Source organism: Erythrolamprus reginae, chromosome 2, assembly GCF_031021105.1.
Source record: "Erythrolamprus reginae isolate rEryReg1 chromosome 2, rEryReg1.hap1, whole genome shotgun sequence".
Classification (NCBI taxonomy): Eukaryota; Metazoa; Chordata; class Lepidosauria; order Squamata; family Dipsadidae; genus Erythrolamprus; species Erythrolamprus reginae.
The window spans coordinates 314,820,624-314,837,320 of record NC_091951.1 but is presented as its reverse complement, the minus strand read 5'-3'; the positions used below and the strand labels follow the sequence as shown (position 1 = coordinate 314,837,320).

At 37.7% G+C, this 16,697-nt stretch overlaps 1 protein-coding gene across 1 annotated transcript in view; it reads left to right on the top strand.

Annotated features, from left to right (window-relative positions):
- The window catches only part of ANKRD31 (ankyrin repeat domain 31), a 69,395-nt gene that overhangs the window by 1,243 nt on the left and 51,455 nt on the right, over window positions 1–16,697 (top strand). The window contains 5 exon segments of the mRNA XM_070736899.1: window positions 6,103–6,223; window positions 9,429–9,505; window positions 10,906–10,979; window positions 11,756–11,802; window positions 14,200–14,291. Coding sequence (XP_070593000.1) covers window positions 6,103–6,223; window positions 9,429–9,505; window positions 10,906–10,979; window positions 11,756–11,802; window positions 14,200–14,291 — 411 coding nt within the window.

Sequence of the window (16,697 nt, the reverse complement as noted above, 5' to 3'; positions counted from 1 at the left end):
ACAAAATAAAATAATATAATAAATAAAGAACGAACGCCTGCACTAAGGCTGTAGACCAATATCTGGCACATCAATCGGGCTGGCATTGATTGGCATTATTATTATGATCCTGTCCACTGTGCCCTGCTTTTTCTCCTCTTTATGACCGGCTTTACCACACTGTAAAATTGGAATCGTTCCTGACAAAACAACTCGTTACTATGTATATTTTTCTCTCTGATTTTATGCTTCCATATGTCTGTTCGATACATGCTGCAAAACTATTTATTTATTTATTTATTAGATTTGTATGCCGTCCTTTTCCGAGGACTCGGGGCGGCTAACAGCATATAACATTACTATCTAATCAAATTTAAAATTACAATCTAAAAATCCAATACTTAAAAACAATCATACCAATTCAATCATACAACATATATCTCATTTCGTTGGCCAGGGGGCAATTACATATTACTCCCAAAGTGACTCTGCCCATATGCAGATGGGTCAAGCTCCTTGAGTTTATTTTCAAAATTGCTTCACTTTTCCCCTATCCCTCTTCTTCATCAAATATTTCTTGATTCCTCAAAGCCCCTTGGTCCTTAGGTCATGTTTGAAACTATTACTTACCAAAATACCTGCATGCCTTAACTTTGGTTGCTTAAAATAGATCTTTTCAGACAATCTCCGAATAGCAAGCCCCAAGTTTCTTATTGTTATTAAGCCTTTGCTGGTTTATTTGCATAAAACACTGGGCCATAAAATAGCCAACCTCATTTTAGGTGCCATTCTGTGTGAACCAAGGAAATTAGATTTACTAAGCTACTTTAAAACTTTATCATGGCTGTACAGATACAGATAAAATATGCAACCCACAAAATATTGTATTACTTGCCTTAATATTCCTGATCCCATTTTCTTGAGTTTCTATATTGTTTCCTACTGATCTTAAATGATAGATTGGAGATTCCTTAGCCAAAGTCTAAATGAAATTGGAGACCAAAGGACTCAACATTGTATCAGCAGGAGGGCAACAGGATAATTAATGCATCAGCCCATATTTGCAACATTGAACAAGATTTTATTGACTCAAAAATGGAGAAAAAGACCAGTAAATTTATATTTTATAATATTTTTGCAATATTTAATAAATACTATTTAATAAGAACTACTTTTTTTTCCACTTAAACCTTCCCCCAATTATCTTTCCGTGTAGTTCTATTAATCACTGATAAGAACATATAGAAGATATAGATATACATGAAAACTATTTCCAGTTCTTCTGAGAAGCCAAAATTATCTTAGAAGATAATCATCATAACAATAATACCTTTCTAAAGGTATTTTCCTTGCTTCTCCTTGCTGTGGAGAAGAGGCTTGCAATGTTATGCTGAGATTTAAAGCAGTGATGCTAGTAGTGTATTCTACCAGTATGAATGTATTCTATCAGAAAGGTCATCCACACCAGGCAGGTCTTAGTGGAAGACCCAGAACAGCAACCCATTGAATATGACGAGAAAACAGAAAAAGAATCCTATACAGTATTGTCATCCCTTGAGACACTGAGTACTAACTATGTCATATGTTACAGTTCCTGGGCATCTGTTGACAAATAGGCAGTAGGAGCTATGGCTAGGCAACCAACTTAGCCCTGTAGGAGTTCTGGAAGAGCAACCTCAGACAAGACAAAAATGTATGCTGTTTGCAAATTGGAAACCCCTAGTGATCACAGAAAAGGAAGTGCAGGACCTATTTCACAGACAAAAGCCAGGAAAAGCTCCAGGCCCAGGCAAGATAACTCCTTCTTGCTTAAAAGTCTGTGCTGACTAATTGATTCTCATCTTCACCTGAATCTTCAATAAATCGCTAGAGATGTGCTATGTTCCTTCTTGCTTCAAATGCTCTACTAGTGCCAAAGAAGTGCACCATCAAAGAACTGAATGACTACAGATCAGTTGCTCTAACATCTGTAGTTATGAAAACTTTTGAAAGGCTAGTGCTGTCCCACTTGAAAACTATCACGGATCTACTGTTAGACCCCCTGCAATTTGCATACCGAGCAAACAGATCAACAGATGATGCTGTTAATATGGCTCTGTACATCCTACAGACTTTAATTCATCATTCAATACCATCATTCCAGACATTTTTCTAGCTAAGCTAAACCAGCTAGCGGTACCTGAACACACTTGTAAGTGGATCATAAGCTTTGTAACAAACAGGAAGAAGCTAAGCAGAATCACATCAAATACCTGTACAATTAGCACAGCCTCCCCCAGAAGGCTGTGTAATCTCCGCTTCTCTCTACCAATGACTCCATCCCTAACAATCCATTTGTTAAACTACTGAAGTTCACAGATGACACAAGTGATGGGTCTCATTTGAGACCATGATGAATCCACATACAGACGGGAGGTTGAACAACTAACCTTGTGGTGCGACAGGGACAATCTGGAGCTGAACACACTCAAAACCAGAATATCTCCAGGCCCGCCTTCTGCCGCACAAATCCCAATGACCGATTAGGTCCCACAGAGTTGGCCTTCTCCGGGTCCTGTCGATGAAACAATGTCGTCTGGCGGAGCCCAGGGGAAGAGCCTTCTCTGTGGTAGCCCCGACCCCCTGGAATCAACTCCCCTCGGAGATCAGGACTGCCCCCACCCTCCTTGCCGTTCTCAAACTTCTTAAAACGCACCTCTGCCATCAGGCATAGGGAAATTGATTCCCCTGGGATGGTCCGTTTTATGCATGGTATGTTTGGGATATTTGATTGTTTTTACATTAAGGGTTTTAAACTGTTTTAATAATTGGATTTGTACTATGCTTTATTGTTGTGAGCCGCTCCAAGTCTTCGGAGAGGGGCAGCATACAAATCTAATAAATAAATAAAATAAATAAATAAAACCATAGAAATGATGGTAGACTTTTGGAGAAACCCTCCCATACTTCCACCTCTTACAATACTAAACAGCACAGTATCAACAGTAAAGACCTTCAAATTTCTAGGTTCTATCATATCTCGAGACCTAAAATGGTTACCTAACATCAAAAACATTATCAAAAAAGCACAACAAAGAATGTTCTTTCTGCGCCAGCACAGGAAGCTCAAATTGCGCAAGGATTGCTGATACAGTTCTACAGAAGAATCATTGTCATCTGCACCTCTATAACTGTTTGGTTCGGTTCTGTAACCCAAAAGACAGATATAGACTTCAGAAGATAATTAGAACCTTACAAAAAACAATTGCTACCAACCTGCCTTCCATTGAAGACCTGTATACTATACAAGTCAAAAAGAGGACTGTGAAAATATTTACAGAATTAAATAGTAAAAGCCACACATAATTAGTGGAGTAATATTTGCCAGCTGAGAAATGTATCCTCTGGGTATGTTCTTTCATAAACATTTTTACAGATAACAGAAATAACTTAGGACCTCATATGGTTCACAGACTGAATTGAAGCCCTTCTTTTTCTGTATGTACAGGTGCACAAAATTTTAGAATGTTCTAAAGAACATAAAGAGAAAATTAAATAAAGAGAAAAAGATACAAAAATATAGAAAAAAGTAAAAAACTACGTATGAAAGTCAAAGAAAAAAGAAAAATATATAATAATGCAATTTCTAACATATTTAGTACGTCATCCATTTATTCGTGTCTCTTACCATTCTCTACCTTATGTACAAAAATCTGTTAGAACTGATTAATCCATGTGGCAGGAGCCATCTGCGCTTCAGCTACTAATCACTCACAATCATGAACAATTACATTGCAGATTTTGATTTTATTATGATTAATACTAGTTGCAAATCCGCGCTTTTCTTCCTTTTTTGTGGTTATAATGATGCTTTCTCCTTTGGAAGCTACTTTTGCTGATTTTCTTTTACTAATTTCAGACAGATCTGTTTCTGCCACACAGACTTGCTTCAAAATCATTAGACTTTTTTCACTTCTACTTGCAAAGATCCAATGTTCTTTGTGGATAATTACTAAGACACAAGCAGGTAATAAGTGGTATCACAATCAAGGAAGGACAAGACAAGCAGGGATAGTTTGCCCTCTTTTCTCTCTTGAAAAAGTGAAAGGGACAGATAACAAGACCTTAGCTAAAATTTTGATTAAAACTTAATTTTAGTCTGAGGATTACCATACATGGTATTAGACTGAGGATCATATCACTTTCCGGGAACTACAAATTGGTTAATCTTTGTTCTTAGTATTCTAACATTGTATCACACCAATCAATTAGCTGGAATTAGCTGCAATAATATAAAACAGCAAATATGTTTTCTATTACTATTTCAGCGTTATGTTATTAATACTATAATTTCATTAGTTTTAAATGCAATTGAGAAATAATGCACTGACAGCTTTGTAACATTCCCTCATGAAAATTATTCATTTTGCAGGATGGTAAAAAATTACCAACCAAATTAAATAAAACATGGAGAAAATAGGATTGTATGCTATTCTTTTATTTTCTGTCAACATTTGGTTCATTCTGTTTGATCAGTAGCAGCATAGATGACCACAGGAAGTGGAAGTGGAAACTATGTTTGGATAGAAATATCTTAAACCAACATTATATTTTTTGATATCTGTATAGATCATAACTATAGGTAGTCCTCAACACAATTGAGCTCCAAAATGTATGCTGTTAAATTAGAGATTGGTTAAATGTGCTTTATCCCATTTCATAACCTATCTTGCCAACTTTGTTAAGTGGACAATATGTTAGTAACACAAATAGCATTGTCTTCCCCATTGACTTTGCTTGTCAGGTCATTAAAAACTGATCACATGACCTTGGGACATTGTAGCTATTATAAATATGAACCATTTGCCAAACATCTGAATTTTGATAATGTGACCATGACCATGGGGCTGCTGCAATGGTGTAAGTAGGAAAAACAGTAATAAGTTACTTTTTCCAGTATCTATGTAATGTTGAATGGTCCCTCAACAAACTCTTGTAAGTCGAGGACTACCCATACAGCACTTATGTATCGTAAGTACAAAGTGATGTCTTTGTGCCTCTAGAAATTAAATTGTGCTAGAACTATTTTCCTCATGTCTTTAAAATTAAGCATAGGATTGATACTTCTATTGTCCCATTTGACTACAACTCTTGTTTTAAAAACTGCTGGCAACTACAGAAACATATTCCGTGCAATATTTCAAGGCATAAAAACTGTGGGAAGGGGATAAGGGGGAGAGAGGAGTGTTGCCTTTTCAAGGATTCTTGCTTTGTAGCTATAGAATGAAGAGATTTATTTGCAAAAAAACACCCCAGTGACATCATATCTGATACAGGAGTAATAAATATCTCTGTCACAGAAAGATAAACGAATGGAAAACTAAAACTAAAAAATAACTATGTATTCAACCCAAAAAAGCACAAATTACACCTGTGCAATTACTGAGGATTTAGCTGCGTTAACCTAAACTTAACGGAGCTTATTTCCATGGGAAGAAAGGACTCAACCCTTATCGATTCCAACCGCTTTCAAGGCAGGGCTAGTGGCAGAAACTGGGACAGGTGGCTGTAATTTTTAGATTTTGGACCGAGGACGGAATTTCTTCTGGTCGCCAGTCTCTTCATTTTCTTCCGAACAGCCAATTGGCAATCGTAATCGCTTTGTTATTGGCCGGCCAAGACGGCCAGGTTCCTAGGTTCTGTTCCAATTCGCACAGGGGCGAAATACCCACAATGCACCGGGATTCTCCCGCCATTTTCTGGGGCAGCGAAGAATGGTCTCGGGGATTGAGCTGTGGGGAGTCGGGCGGTTTAATAAAGCGCGGAGAGAAAAGTGTGGACTGTTTTATCTGAGAAGGCACTTCTGAGCCTGGGTAGTACAAGAAGTAATGTTTACTCAAGGCAACCTTAACAGAACAAGAACAAGCAGGAACCGGCAAACCCTTTCTGTCAGCTGCACTTTTTTATAACAGGTGTCAAAAGGCGGCACCCAATGGTAGCTCTCCGTTTCTCCCACCGGCTGAGCTGTCAAGCTTCAGCCAATGGGAAAAACGTCTGGTAGTTACTAGGCAGGAGTAGCCAATGGGAAAGTGTCTGGTAGTTGCTAGGTAGAACACATCTTCTCCTCAGGACGTAACAGATAAGGAGTGTGAGGAACAGCTATGATGGAAGGGGGCGAAGTCTCCGATGCAGACAGCGATGAAACAATAATTGAAGCGTCCGTGTCTGAGGGTGACCTGGAAGAAAAAGAGCTTTGTGCAAAAAGGTGACAGTGACTCAAGTGGAGGTGTTAAGTGACTCTTGAAAGGTGTTTGCAAAAGCGCTTTACATTATTTACTCCTTCTTTGTTTTAACATTCCTCAACTTTGGTGTTGCTTATAGGCTGGCCTCCATCATCTCCAGAAAAAACGTAAGGTAGATTTTTGCCCGGGTCAGTGGGCGTTGCATATCAAATGCTTGGGCGGCTGTATTACTCTTTGAGGCGAACTGCCAAATATTCTTAATATTTACAGCCCTAAACAAGGTTATGTGCAATATTTAGTCTCCGGAGAATTGCAGGTTCTAGAGTCTTTTGTACCAAAGCACAGAGTGTAATAAGATCCGTTTTGAAGCATTGTGCACATTATGCCTCCTTTTTATTAATTTTGATTTTTATGCTGATGGAATCCAACACTGGACACCTCACAATATAAAATCAGAAATTACAGATAAATAATGGAAATAACAAAATAGACAAATAACATCAAAATCTACACTATCAAATATGTCTATCAAGCTTTTTTTCCCATGCTCAATGTTTTCATGGGCATAGCTGATGTAAACCTCTCCTATTTCTTAGTTTACAGGGACAAAGACTAGGTGGCTGAGCTTGGGTGCTTGACTAGAACATATTCTAGTCAATCTAAATATAGCATAATTGACAATATTCATAAATATCTACAAGAGATTATGGCAGTGAAATGAGGTCTAGAGCATTCACTTTTATTTCCTCTCCACTGTTTGTATGTCTAAATCTCAAAGCAGGACTTGGAATAAAAAAAAATGCTTTGTACTAAGTATAAGAACTATGTATTAACTAGTCTAAGGGAAACACAAATATCATTTGGATAAGGGAAGCCACGGGGAAGTCAACAAGTAAAAATAACAGGTGTAACTTGATTGGCTAAAGTCTTGCTCCTTTTTAAAGTACATTATATGCATCATACAAAAGAAATATATATATGGGTTATCACCTAGTTAGCCTGACATTTAAATATTATTGATCTCTAGATGTTCCTAATTTGTTATTCTCTGATAGTATAATTAACAGTAGCACCAGGTAATTAATGAGTAAATGTTCTATTAATTTCTTCAGTCTTTTTACAGAAAGCACAAGATTATTTTAGTCAAGATATAAATACTGGTAGATGAAAAATATCTGCTAACTGAAAACTATAAAAGTATTCATAGATGTATGTTTGTGAAATAGGACTTGTCAAGGCGGTACTTATTGACTGCTCTGTTCTTATTGTGGTCCACGGATTTTTAAAAATATAGTTTGCAAACATTCTTTTGAATATTTAAACATTATAGAGGAAATATAATGTATGAGTTCATTAATTAAAAGTTTTTATTCTTTGTATTTTGGTGGATCCAAGACACTTACTTCCTGAGACAGATAAGAAAAAGTCTTTGCCTTCCCTCCAGTGTTTTAAAACTAAGCAAACAAGTTCAGTATAATTCAAACATTGACAGTTGAATAATATTGTGTATTTCATTACACTTTTGAGTATAGCCACTCTGTCCCATGCCCTTAGGTTGTTTACGGCATATTCAAAACACTTCCATGCAGCAGTATTAGTTTTCCAGCAGTTGTATATCTGATATTTTCTAAAATATGTGTCTTGGGCAATCTGTTTTCCTATCTGCTCATTTAGAGTATTTTTCACAATCGGTTTAACTTAGTTAATGAGAGTGCACAGTCTACTATGTTATGTTCCTAATTATGGCTCTACGTTTACCAGAGACAATTACTATTTCTGTTTAACACAAAAACTGTATATATAAGCAAGGCTAATTAATTAGAAAACAGGTACTCTGACTTCAAAATAGTGTAGCCTCACATGAACATGATTAAAGTGTCCAGGAATGACATCTATAGATTTTTAATGGTTTATTCTCAATAATGACCCTGCTTCTGCCCTACCCCTTTCCTGATAGGCTTTATAAGAGCTATGACAATCTGGCTATTAAAGAAGTGTTTAGAGACAATGTGAAGGAAGAGGGTGAAATGGTGGCAGAGATGGGATTCAGCAGGTTCTGACCAGTTCGGTAGCGGAAATTTTGAGTAGTTGGAGAATCTGTCTGGCCCCACCCCCATCTATTCTCTGCCTCCCGAGTCCTAGCTAATCTGGAGGACATAGGGATTTTGCAGTAACCTTCCCCTGGAGCGAAGTGAGAATGGAGATTTTATAATATCCTTCACCTGCGATGCCCACCAAGCCATGCCACGCCCGCCAAGCCACGCCCAGAGAACCTTTAGTAAAAATTTTTGAATATCTCCACTGGATGATGGCATTTGTAGACAGATTAATGTAGGAGACCCACTTTTTAAAATGGTCTTGAATGGATGTGGGAGATGGAAAATAATAATAATACTATTGATAACATCATTTTTTTTAGCTCACTGAATAAAAATAAGGCTGATTTTGAAGTCAGAAGTGCTCCCCTCTATCTCCCTATTGTAGTCCAGGTTCCTGGATGTTGGATTGCTGAAGTTCTTGGATTGGCTATTTGAATACTTTGTTCACTTGTAATAAGACCTTACTCCTCTATGAAATATTTTTCTGCTTTAACTATTTTTAAAAATATACTTTATACAAAGTATAATAAGTCAGGATCACAACCTTTTGAGAACCGGTAAAAACTGGAGCTACCAAAGACAAGTTGTAGCTGGTAATAGCCTTTATGAAATATTGTAGTTTGTGATATATTGTCCTGCTTTAACTATTTTGAAAGATATACTGTACTGTACAAAGAACGTCTTTGATTGCCCAGGTAAGGACTTCAGCCCACTGAAAAGAAGTAAAAACTGGAGTTACCAGAGATAAATTGTATTCAGTAATAGCTTTTGCTGTCAGGATTTATAACTGAGTTCAATACTAAATCACTGCTGTCCAGATACTACCCCTTAATTCATCATTTGGTTTAACTTGGTATAGTTTCTCACAGATTGTGCTACATTAGATTATTTGTTACACATAAGAATGATACCTTAAATATAAAATTGCTTGCCTAGTTAAGGAAAGGAAGTCAAAATCTTCTGCATTTTTGACTTACCAGGTACTTGGTCAGTCTCATATAGCTTGAAGTACAACTGAAATATATTTACATAACCTCTCTATCTTAGGAACCTTTGGTTTCTGCATTGCCAATTTCAGTCCTTATATGTGTGATAGAAACTAAAACTAAGATGTGTTCTATATTTTTAGATTTTCTTTAGTGGATAAAGATATGGTATTAGCAAAGGAAACCAGCATTTATTCAGAAGTAACTAATACATATGAAGGTGAGATTTTTCCCCTCTTATTATATTTTTTAAAAAAGAAATAAAATAAAATAAAATGAAAACAAACAACAGGCAAAAAGTAATACATATTAAAATAAATCAATATACCATGGAATGTAAGTCTAAATAATACATTATTTTAAAATATAATTTTATTAAAATATTTTAAAATGGTTTGTAGAAAGTTAGCACCTACCCCACTCCTAGAAGAATGAAATATAGGAAACATTAAAAAGGCAAAATATTATACTTCCCTGAATAAGAAAAGGAGAAAAGAGCCCCCAACTTTGTTAATAGCCCCAGAAAGACTGGGCCATCCTATCTACATAACAAAAGGCCTCCAGCTCAGGGTGATGGAATTAAGACATAACCCTCCAGGCAGGGCATAATAGGATTAGCCCTCTACCTATCTAGCAACAGAGTTCACTACAAGACACCTGGAGATATTACATCACCCAGCACAGTTCAACCAGACTTATCTCAGACAACTCCTAGGATTTGCACATGATCCATATAGTAACCAATAGAATACCTGCCTTTGCCACAGTAATAGGAAGTTCAGGTTCAAATTTATAAGAAATTGAAAAATAATTTATGGCAATGTGAAAGTCCTAAGTATTAACCTAGGACTTTCTATACATGAACTCGATCATTCTCATCAGATGTCGCTATCATTTTTCTCTTTCTACAGTTAAATAAGCTGTGGATTTAATGAGGGAAAACTAAACTTTTTTAATGCCATGTGCCATAAGCAGTATGTAGATGCAGATGCATATATAGGGCAACATTTGTTGTCTTGTTTCAGTGAAGCAGTTTATTGCATCAAACATCCCTTTGATAGGTCTCCTCTCCATAATAACAAAATATATTTATGCGCCAGAAAGCTGTTTATGGCTGCAATTCTGTGCACATTTCATTGAATGGAAATCCATTAAAAATAATTTATTTATGAGGTTATGTATAACATCATGTCATTCAATCAGAACTTTTTTAAAAAACTGCTTTATATATATCCAAAAGCCCTCTGTGTTAAACTCCATTATTGCTGTGAATTTGACAACTTATACATACAATCTATTATTCTTATTATATCTGTATTAACAACAGTATATTGCAAAGATCTACAAACAGTTAAAGTATAACATCTATTTAATCAATTTATATGTTTATAAATTTAGCTGCCCCAAGTCTACGGAGAGGGGCGGCATACAAATCCAATAAATTATTATTATTATTATTATTATTATTATTATTATGATTATGATGTCATAATGAGGGGCTACAGAGGTAATGTTCTTAATTGATTGAAAACTTTTTCAGTTTATTAGAATGATAAGATATTGATTTATGTGACAGTGTTACTATGTTTCTATTAATTATTTTCATCTCTATAATCATAGAAAAACTTTCCCCAAACATTCCATTTAATAGCATCAAATTAGACGTGCAGAAACAACTGGGACTATTTAATCTGGTATGTAATTGCTTAGATCTGTTGTGCTGATGATTATCCAAATAATATTTAAAATTTTTAATCCATTTTGTACAATATGTAAAATGTGGAATTATTTATTTCCAATAAAACTTTCAAAAGTTTTTTTCTCCATTTTCAATACTATTTAATTATTAGGCAGTTATGTATTTTGCTAAAACAAGTAGAAGGCTAGCTTCAATATTTCCTTAGCTTAAATATATTTATACATAATTTTAACAGCTAAAATTAAATATATTAGGAATAAAATACTACAAAACATGCTATAAATTACCCTGAGATATAATACAAAGATTTTGTTCCATAAAAATGAATAGAATAACTGCACAGGTACATAAAATAGCTACATAATGATATTTTTTGAAAAATAGAAAATAGAAAAATACGCATAGAAGATATATATGAAATATAAACTTGGATATATGAGATAATATAATTTTTCACATTAGATTTCATGCAAGTGTGGCTTAGCTGGAAACTAATTTATGGAGAGTGATGTATTCTATTTTTTTAAAAGAAAATGTATATATACAGTAATTTCATGAGTTATTCTAACAAAGAACGTTAAACTTAAATTGTAGACATATATCCTATGAAATATGCAGTTCAGTTACTACTTGTATTAAAGTTGAAAAATAAGGTAACTGGAATAACTTTCAATGGTTTCAGTATAATTTACTGTTATATAAATGTCAGTGAGAATGTTAGTATATATTATTTATAGTTTTCTGATCTAATTTGTTTTTTTTCCTTTCCAGCCATATCAAGAGATTAATGAAAATGAAGAATCTCAATCTCTGCTCCCGTAAATACAATATCTCTGAGAACTATAATTTTATTTTGCAAGTGCTATGTTGCAATATATGTTGTTAATGGATTGCAGCATCTAGCTGAGAATTTATAGAATTATAGAATTTATAGTATGTTCTCACTGTATAAGAATGAGCGTGGTGTTCTGGTTTAAATATATCTTCATCCAATATATTCTAATGTGACTTGCTGTACTTTATATCATGGAGTACTGAAAGTTATGATAAACTTGAATATAAACAACGATAGGTGTACACATTTATGTACATTCTGATAGTCAAATCTTCTGTATCTGGAAGTAAGGATGTTATTATTATTTATTTAGTTTGTCAAATGTATGAGATAATAAGTGTAAGTATAAACATAGACATGGGCATAGGAAATGGGTACAAATAAAGGGACAGTAGGACAGGAACAGTAGACACCCTGGTGTCCTTAAGTGTGTCCCCTTACAGACCTCTTAGGAAAGGCGTGAGGTCCATAGTAGACAATTTAAGGTTGAAACTGGTGTGTGTGTGTGTGTGTGTGTTGAAGATGTAACAACAGAGTTAGGTAGAGCATTCCAGGCATTGACCACTCTATTTTCTGCAATCGAGTTTGGAGTGGTTTACCTGCAAGAGCCAAGGTGGCACAGTGGTTAGAGTACAGTACTGCAGGCTACTTCAGCTAACTACTAGCTGCAGTTCAGCAGTTCAAATCTCACCAGCTCAAGCTTGACTCAGCCTTCCATTCTCCTAAGGTGGATAAAATGAGGACCCGGATTGTTGGGGGCAATATGCTGATTCTATAAACTGCTTAAAGAGATTAAAAGCACTATGAAGTAGTATGTAAATGTAAATGCTATTGCTATTGCAAAGTGCTACCTTGAGTTTGTATCTGTTGTTTGCCCATGTATTAATGCAGTTGAAACTGAAGTAGTCATTGACAGGATATTGTAGGACAATTTTGTGTACAGTAGTACCTCTAGATACGAGCTGCTCCACATGCGAGTATTCCAAGTTACGAGCTGCGACGTGAGCGAAATTTCTGTTCGACATCCGAGCTCAAATTCGAGATACGAGCCGAGCTTCCACTAGGTGGCGCAAGAATCTCCTTGCTTCCAGTTATCTCAGCGCCAAAAACAAAGTCTAAAGGCATTCGTTCGAGATGCGAGTTGATCGACTTACGAGCTCGGGTCTGGAACGAATTAAATTCGTATGTCAAGGTACCACTGTACTATGCTTAGGTCAGACCATAGGCAGCATAGTTCTAGGTGGTCCAAGCCCAAAATTTCAAGCTTGGTGGTATAAGGGATTCTATTGTGAGCAGAGAAGTAGAGTACTTTTCTCGTGTAATACCTCTGGACTAGCTCAATTGTATTAATGTACGATATACAGTGTGAATTCTAGGCAAATGAGCTGTATTTAAGGATTGGCCTGAGAAAGATTTTGTATGCCCTATTTTGCAGTAGAATGTTACTAAACAAGAAGCTTCGCAAAATTAGGTTAACAATTTAGCTCATTTGAGATTAGTACTCCTAGGCCCTTGAGATTAGTACTCCTAGACCCTTGACAGAGTGAGGGTCGTCTACAAGATCATATCCACCCAGCTTATATTTGCTTTCTGATTTTTGTTGCCAATGTGTAAGACAGAGCATTTGTTAGTAGAGATTTGTAGTTGCCAATTATTTGACCATTCTGACATATAGTCAAGGTTGCTTTGTAGGGCAGCAATATTGTTGTTGGTGTTAACTAGTTTTACGTCATCAGCGAAGGAGACACAGCTGCTAATAATATGATTACAAAGGTCATTTATGTAAAGCAGAAATTACGTAGGTCCTAAAACACTGCCTTGGGCATTATCTCAAGGACAATACCATATATGTTTTAAAGTGGATGGAGGAGGATTGGGAGATAGAAGGGCTGGAAGTTCTGTGGCCCCAAAATATCATAAACTCAACTCAGTAATTTCCCTTTTCCTTTTCCCCCCTTTTCCTGTTCCTCATTCATTTATTGTGTAATTCTCGCTGAAGTAACTATCTTTCACTACTGCCCTTCAGCAGCTGCTATTTAGTCTGTTTTTAATAAAATAAATAAAACGAGAAGATTCTGGGAAGTCGATAAACACCTCAGGAAAGCAATAAGTGTTGATATCCCCACCCCCACCCCAGTATCTTGTATTTATAGGCTGGTTACCCTTGATCATGGAATTTTAATGACTAGACATTACTTAATTTGATGATGGAGAAAATGTATTGTCATTAAGTCAGAAAATAAATGCAATCGTTCAATAGATGCATAATTAGATGCATTATTATCTCCACTCTGCCTATAATTATATATAAAGTCTTGTTTTAAGACCTAAAATCATTGCAAAATTTAGTTTACTTTAATTAGATTTTTTCTAAATCTAGGATTGAATTAAATAATGCTGTCAATGCCATGAATATTGATCAACTTGATTGTGTATCATCAGCAACTGCTCGTGGAGAATATAAATGCATTGGTATGCTTTTACAATTAAGTTTAATATGACTGTAGCTATTATGTATACACAGAAATTATATAGAAGTGGGAATGTGTATTTGTTTTGAAGCACAATATAGTGTATTTATTTATATTTTTTTCCTCCCTTCCTCCTTGTAGCTAATAGAGCTGGGTAGCTTATAACATTAAAATCTATTATGAAAATCCAGCAAATAAGAACATTAACATATTAAAATCAAGGAGACAAATGGCAAAAATGGAAGGTGGACATACAAGGTGGGGGAGGCTGGGAGGGAGAAGGCAATTGAATTTTATCTAGTCAACCACCTTCAGTACCAAGTTCCCCCATTGGATCCACAAACTATCTGGAAGATCCGGGAACTGAGGCACTTTCGAAACCTCAGAAGGATGGGAGTCACTTTCACCTTGGGCATGTTCTAGAGGGCAAGAGCCATGGCAGAGGAGGGTTTTCTGGATTCTGTTATTTTGACAGTTGAAATTTTAGAAATTGTATTATAGATGGTGTTCTGTTCTACTTTCAGAAAAATGAAAAAGTTGTAATATATATTGAATTCAATTATGTATTTTGCAGAACGACCTTCCTGAGTTAAAGAAACAGTGATGGATAAAATCTATCCTCACCCTGGATTTGAAATAATGCAGAAAGCAAATGAAACCTTACGTTCTCCAATGCACTTGCAAGGAGAGTCCAGGATAGGATGGGTTATTCTCAGCCTGATTGGCTGGGACTGAGTTCAATTTAAATATTTAGATATTAGTCAGGCACCGCCCCCCTTAGCCCTCCAGTCTAAAAAAACTCAGTCGCAGAATGGGACTTTGAGTTTTCTCTCCTGTTAAACTTGAGGTTTAATAGGGCAATTTGTTTTGTTAGAGTGGTTTTACATGATTAAATTTACTAATGATTGTTTATATTTTCCTTTCTTTTCAGGCACTTGGTAGGGGCGGCTTCACCTCTTGCAGCGTGGGTTAACACCCTCCACGGGTCTAACCCACCTAGCTGCAGCTCCTGTGGAGGGGTGCCTAAGGGAGGGCCCCAGGAGGAGCGGCCGGGTTGCTGGCCTCCGCGGCAGCGCCCGGAGGACAGGCGGTCGGCTGACGCCGTGGGGGGCCTGCCCCCCGGGGCGGATATGCCGCACGAAGATTGGATCGGGAAGCCTCAAGCAGCCCCGAAACCCCCCCCTCGCCCGTCTCGCTGCACATTCAGTTGATGGATCGTTACCTCAGGAGGCTCGGCACGGGCGCCGCCATCTTGGAAAAGGGGGGGGCAGATCGGGCGGGAAGGAGAGCAGTTCCCGCCCGTTTTACTAGAATGAAAGCCTCCAGGCCGGGACCGCAACTGCTTGGCAGTTGCACATAAGGTCCCCATGGCAACGAAGTCCTGCTGTTTCCTCAGTGGGAGGAGAGGCAGAGAATCCCCGTCTTCTCTTCGGCGGGAGGGAGAATCGACTACAAAGCCGGGGCCGCAGTTGCTGGGCAGACGCTCAGGCGGTCGCTATGGCAACCGGAGGCGTTGCTTTGAGCTCAACCATTCAGATCACTGGATTCTGAGAGCTCTGTGGCCTTGTCACTCAGAAGCCCTGATTTCCCTGGTAACGCACAGGCGCAGTTAAAGCTAGAGCTCCAAAATGTCATTGTGCTATTGGTGATTTCTCCGTTGAGAGACTCTTGTTGGATTCTAGTCTTCTTTTTCTTCTTTGAGCGTGAGTGTTTGTGAAGAAAGTTATGGCAGAAACATCAGTCACTGCCGGGGAGGAGGCCACTGTTATTCCTGGGCCGAGTGCCCCTAGAGAAAAGGGCCAGAAGCCAAAAACCTCTCAGGGCTCTTCACTCAGAGAGGCGGAGAAAAGAATAAAGGCCCTTGAAAGGCAGTTGGAGGTGTCCCAGAAGCAGGCCTCGCTGTCAACCAAAGCCTTTGGCCCCACACCTCCACCAGCCTCCCCCATGGTACCAGGGATAGTAGGCTCGGCGTCAGACAGAGACTGGTCACCTGAACGCCCCTATCAACCTGTTCCCTCAGAGGTGTGCAGCTCAGGGAGGCAGGCTTACATGTGGCCTACTATGTCAACCCCTCAGGCCTGTGCGCTCCCTCAATATGGCCCTCCGCAGTCTTCTACCTTCACACCAACGGCAGCTGGACTGCACCACTCCCAGGATGCGTGGTACAGCATGCCCCAGAACCTACAGGACCTGATTTTGAATGTTTATTCCCAGGGAGTGGAAACAGGGGCCCAGCAGCATCAGGCACCGGCGGGAAAGCCCTCTCGCAAGTACAGGGATTCCTGGACACCTCCAGCCCCCCATTCGGTGGTGGACACTATGGAGGAGGAGGACTCATCCAGGGATGATTACAGTGACCAGGGGGATGAGCTGTCGGGGGATGAACATCCACCAGAGCAACCTGTTT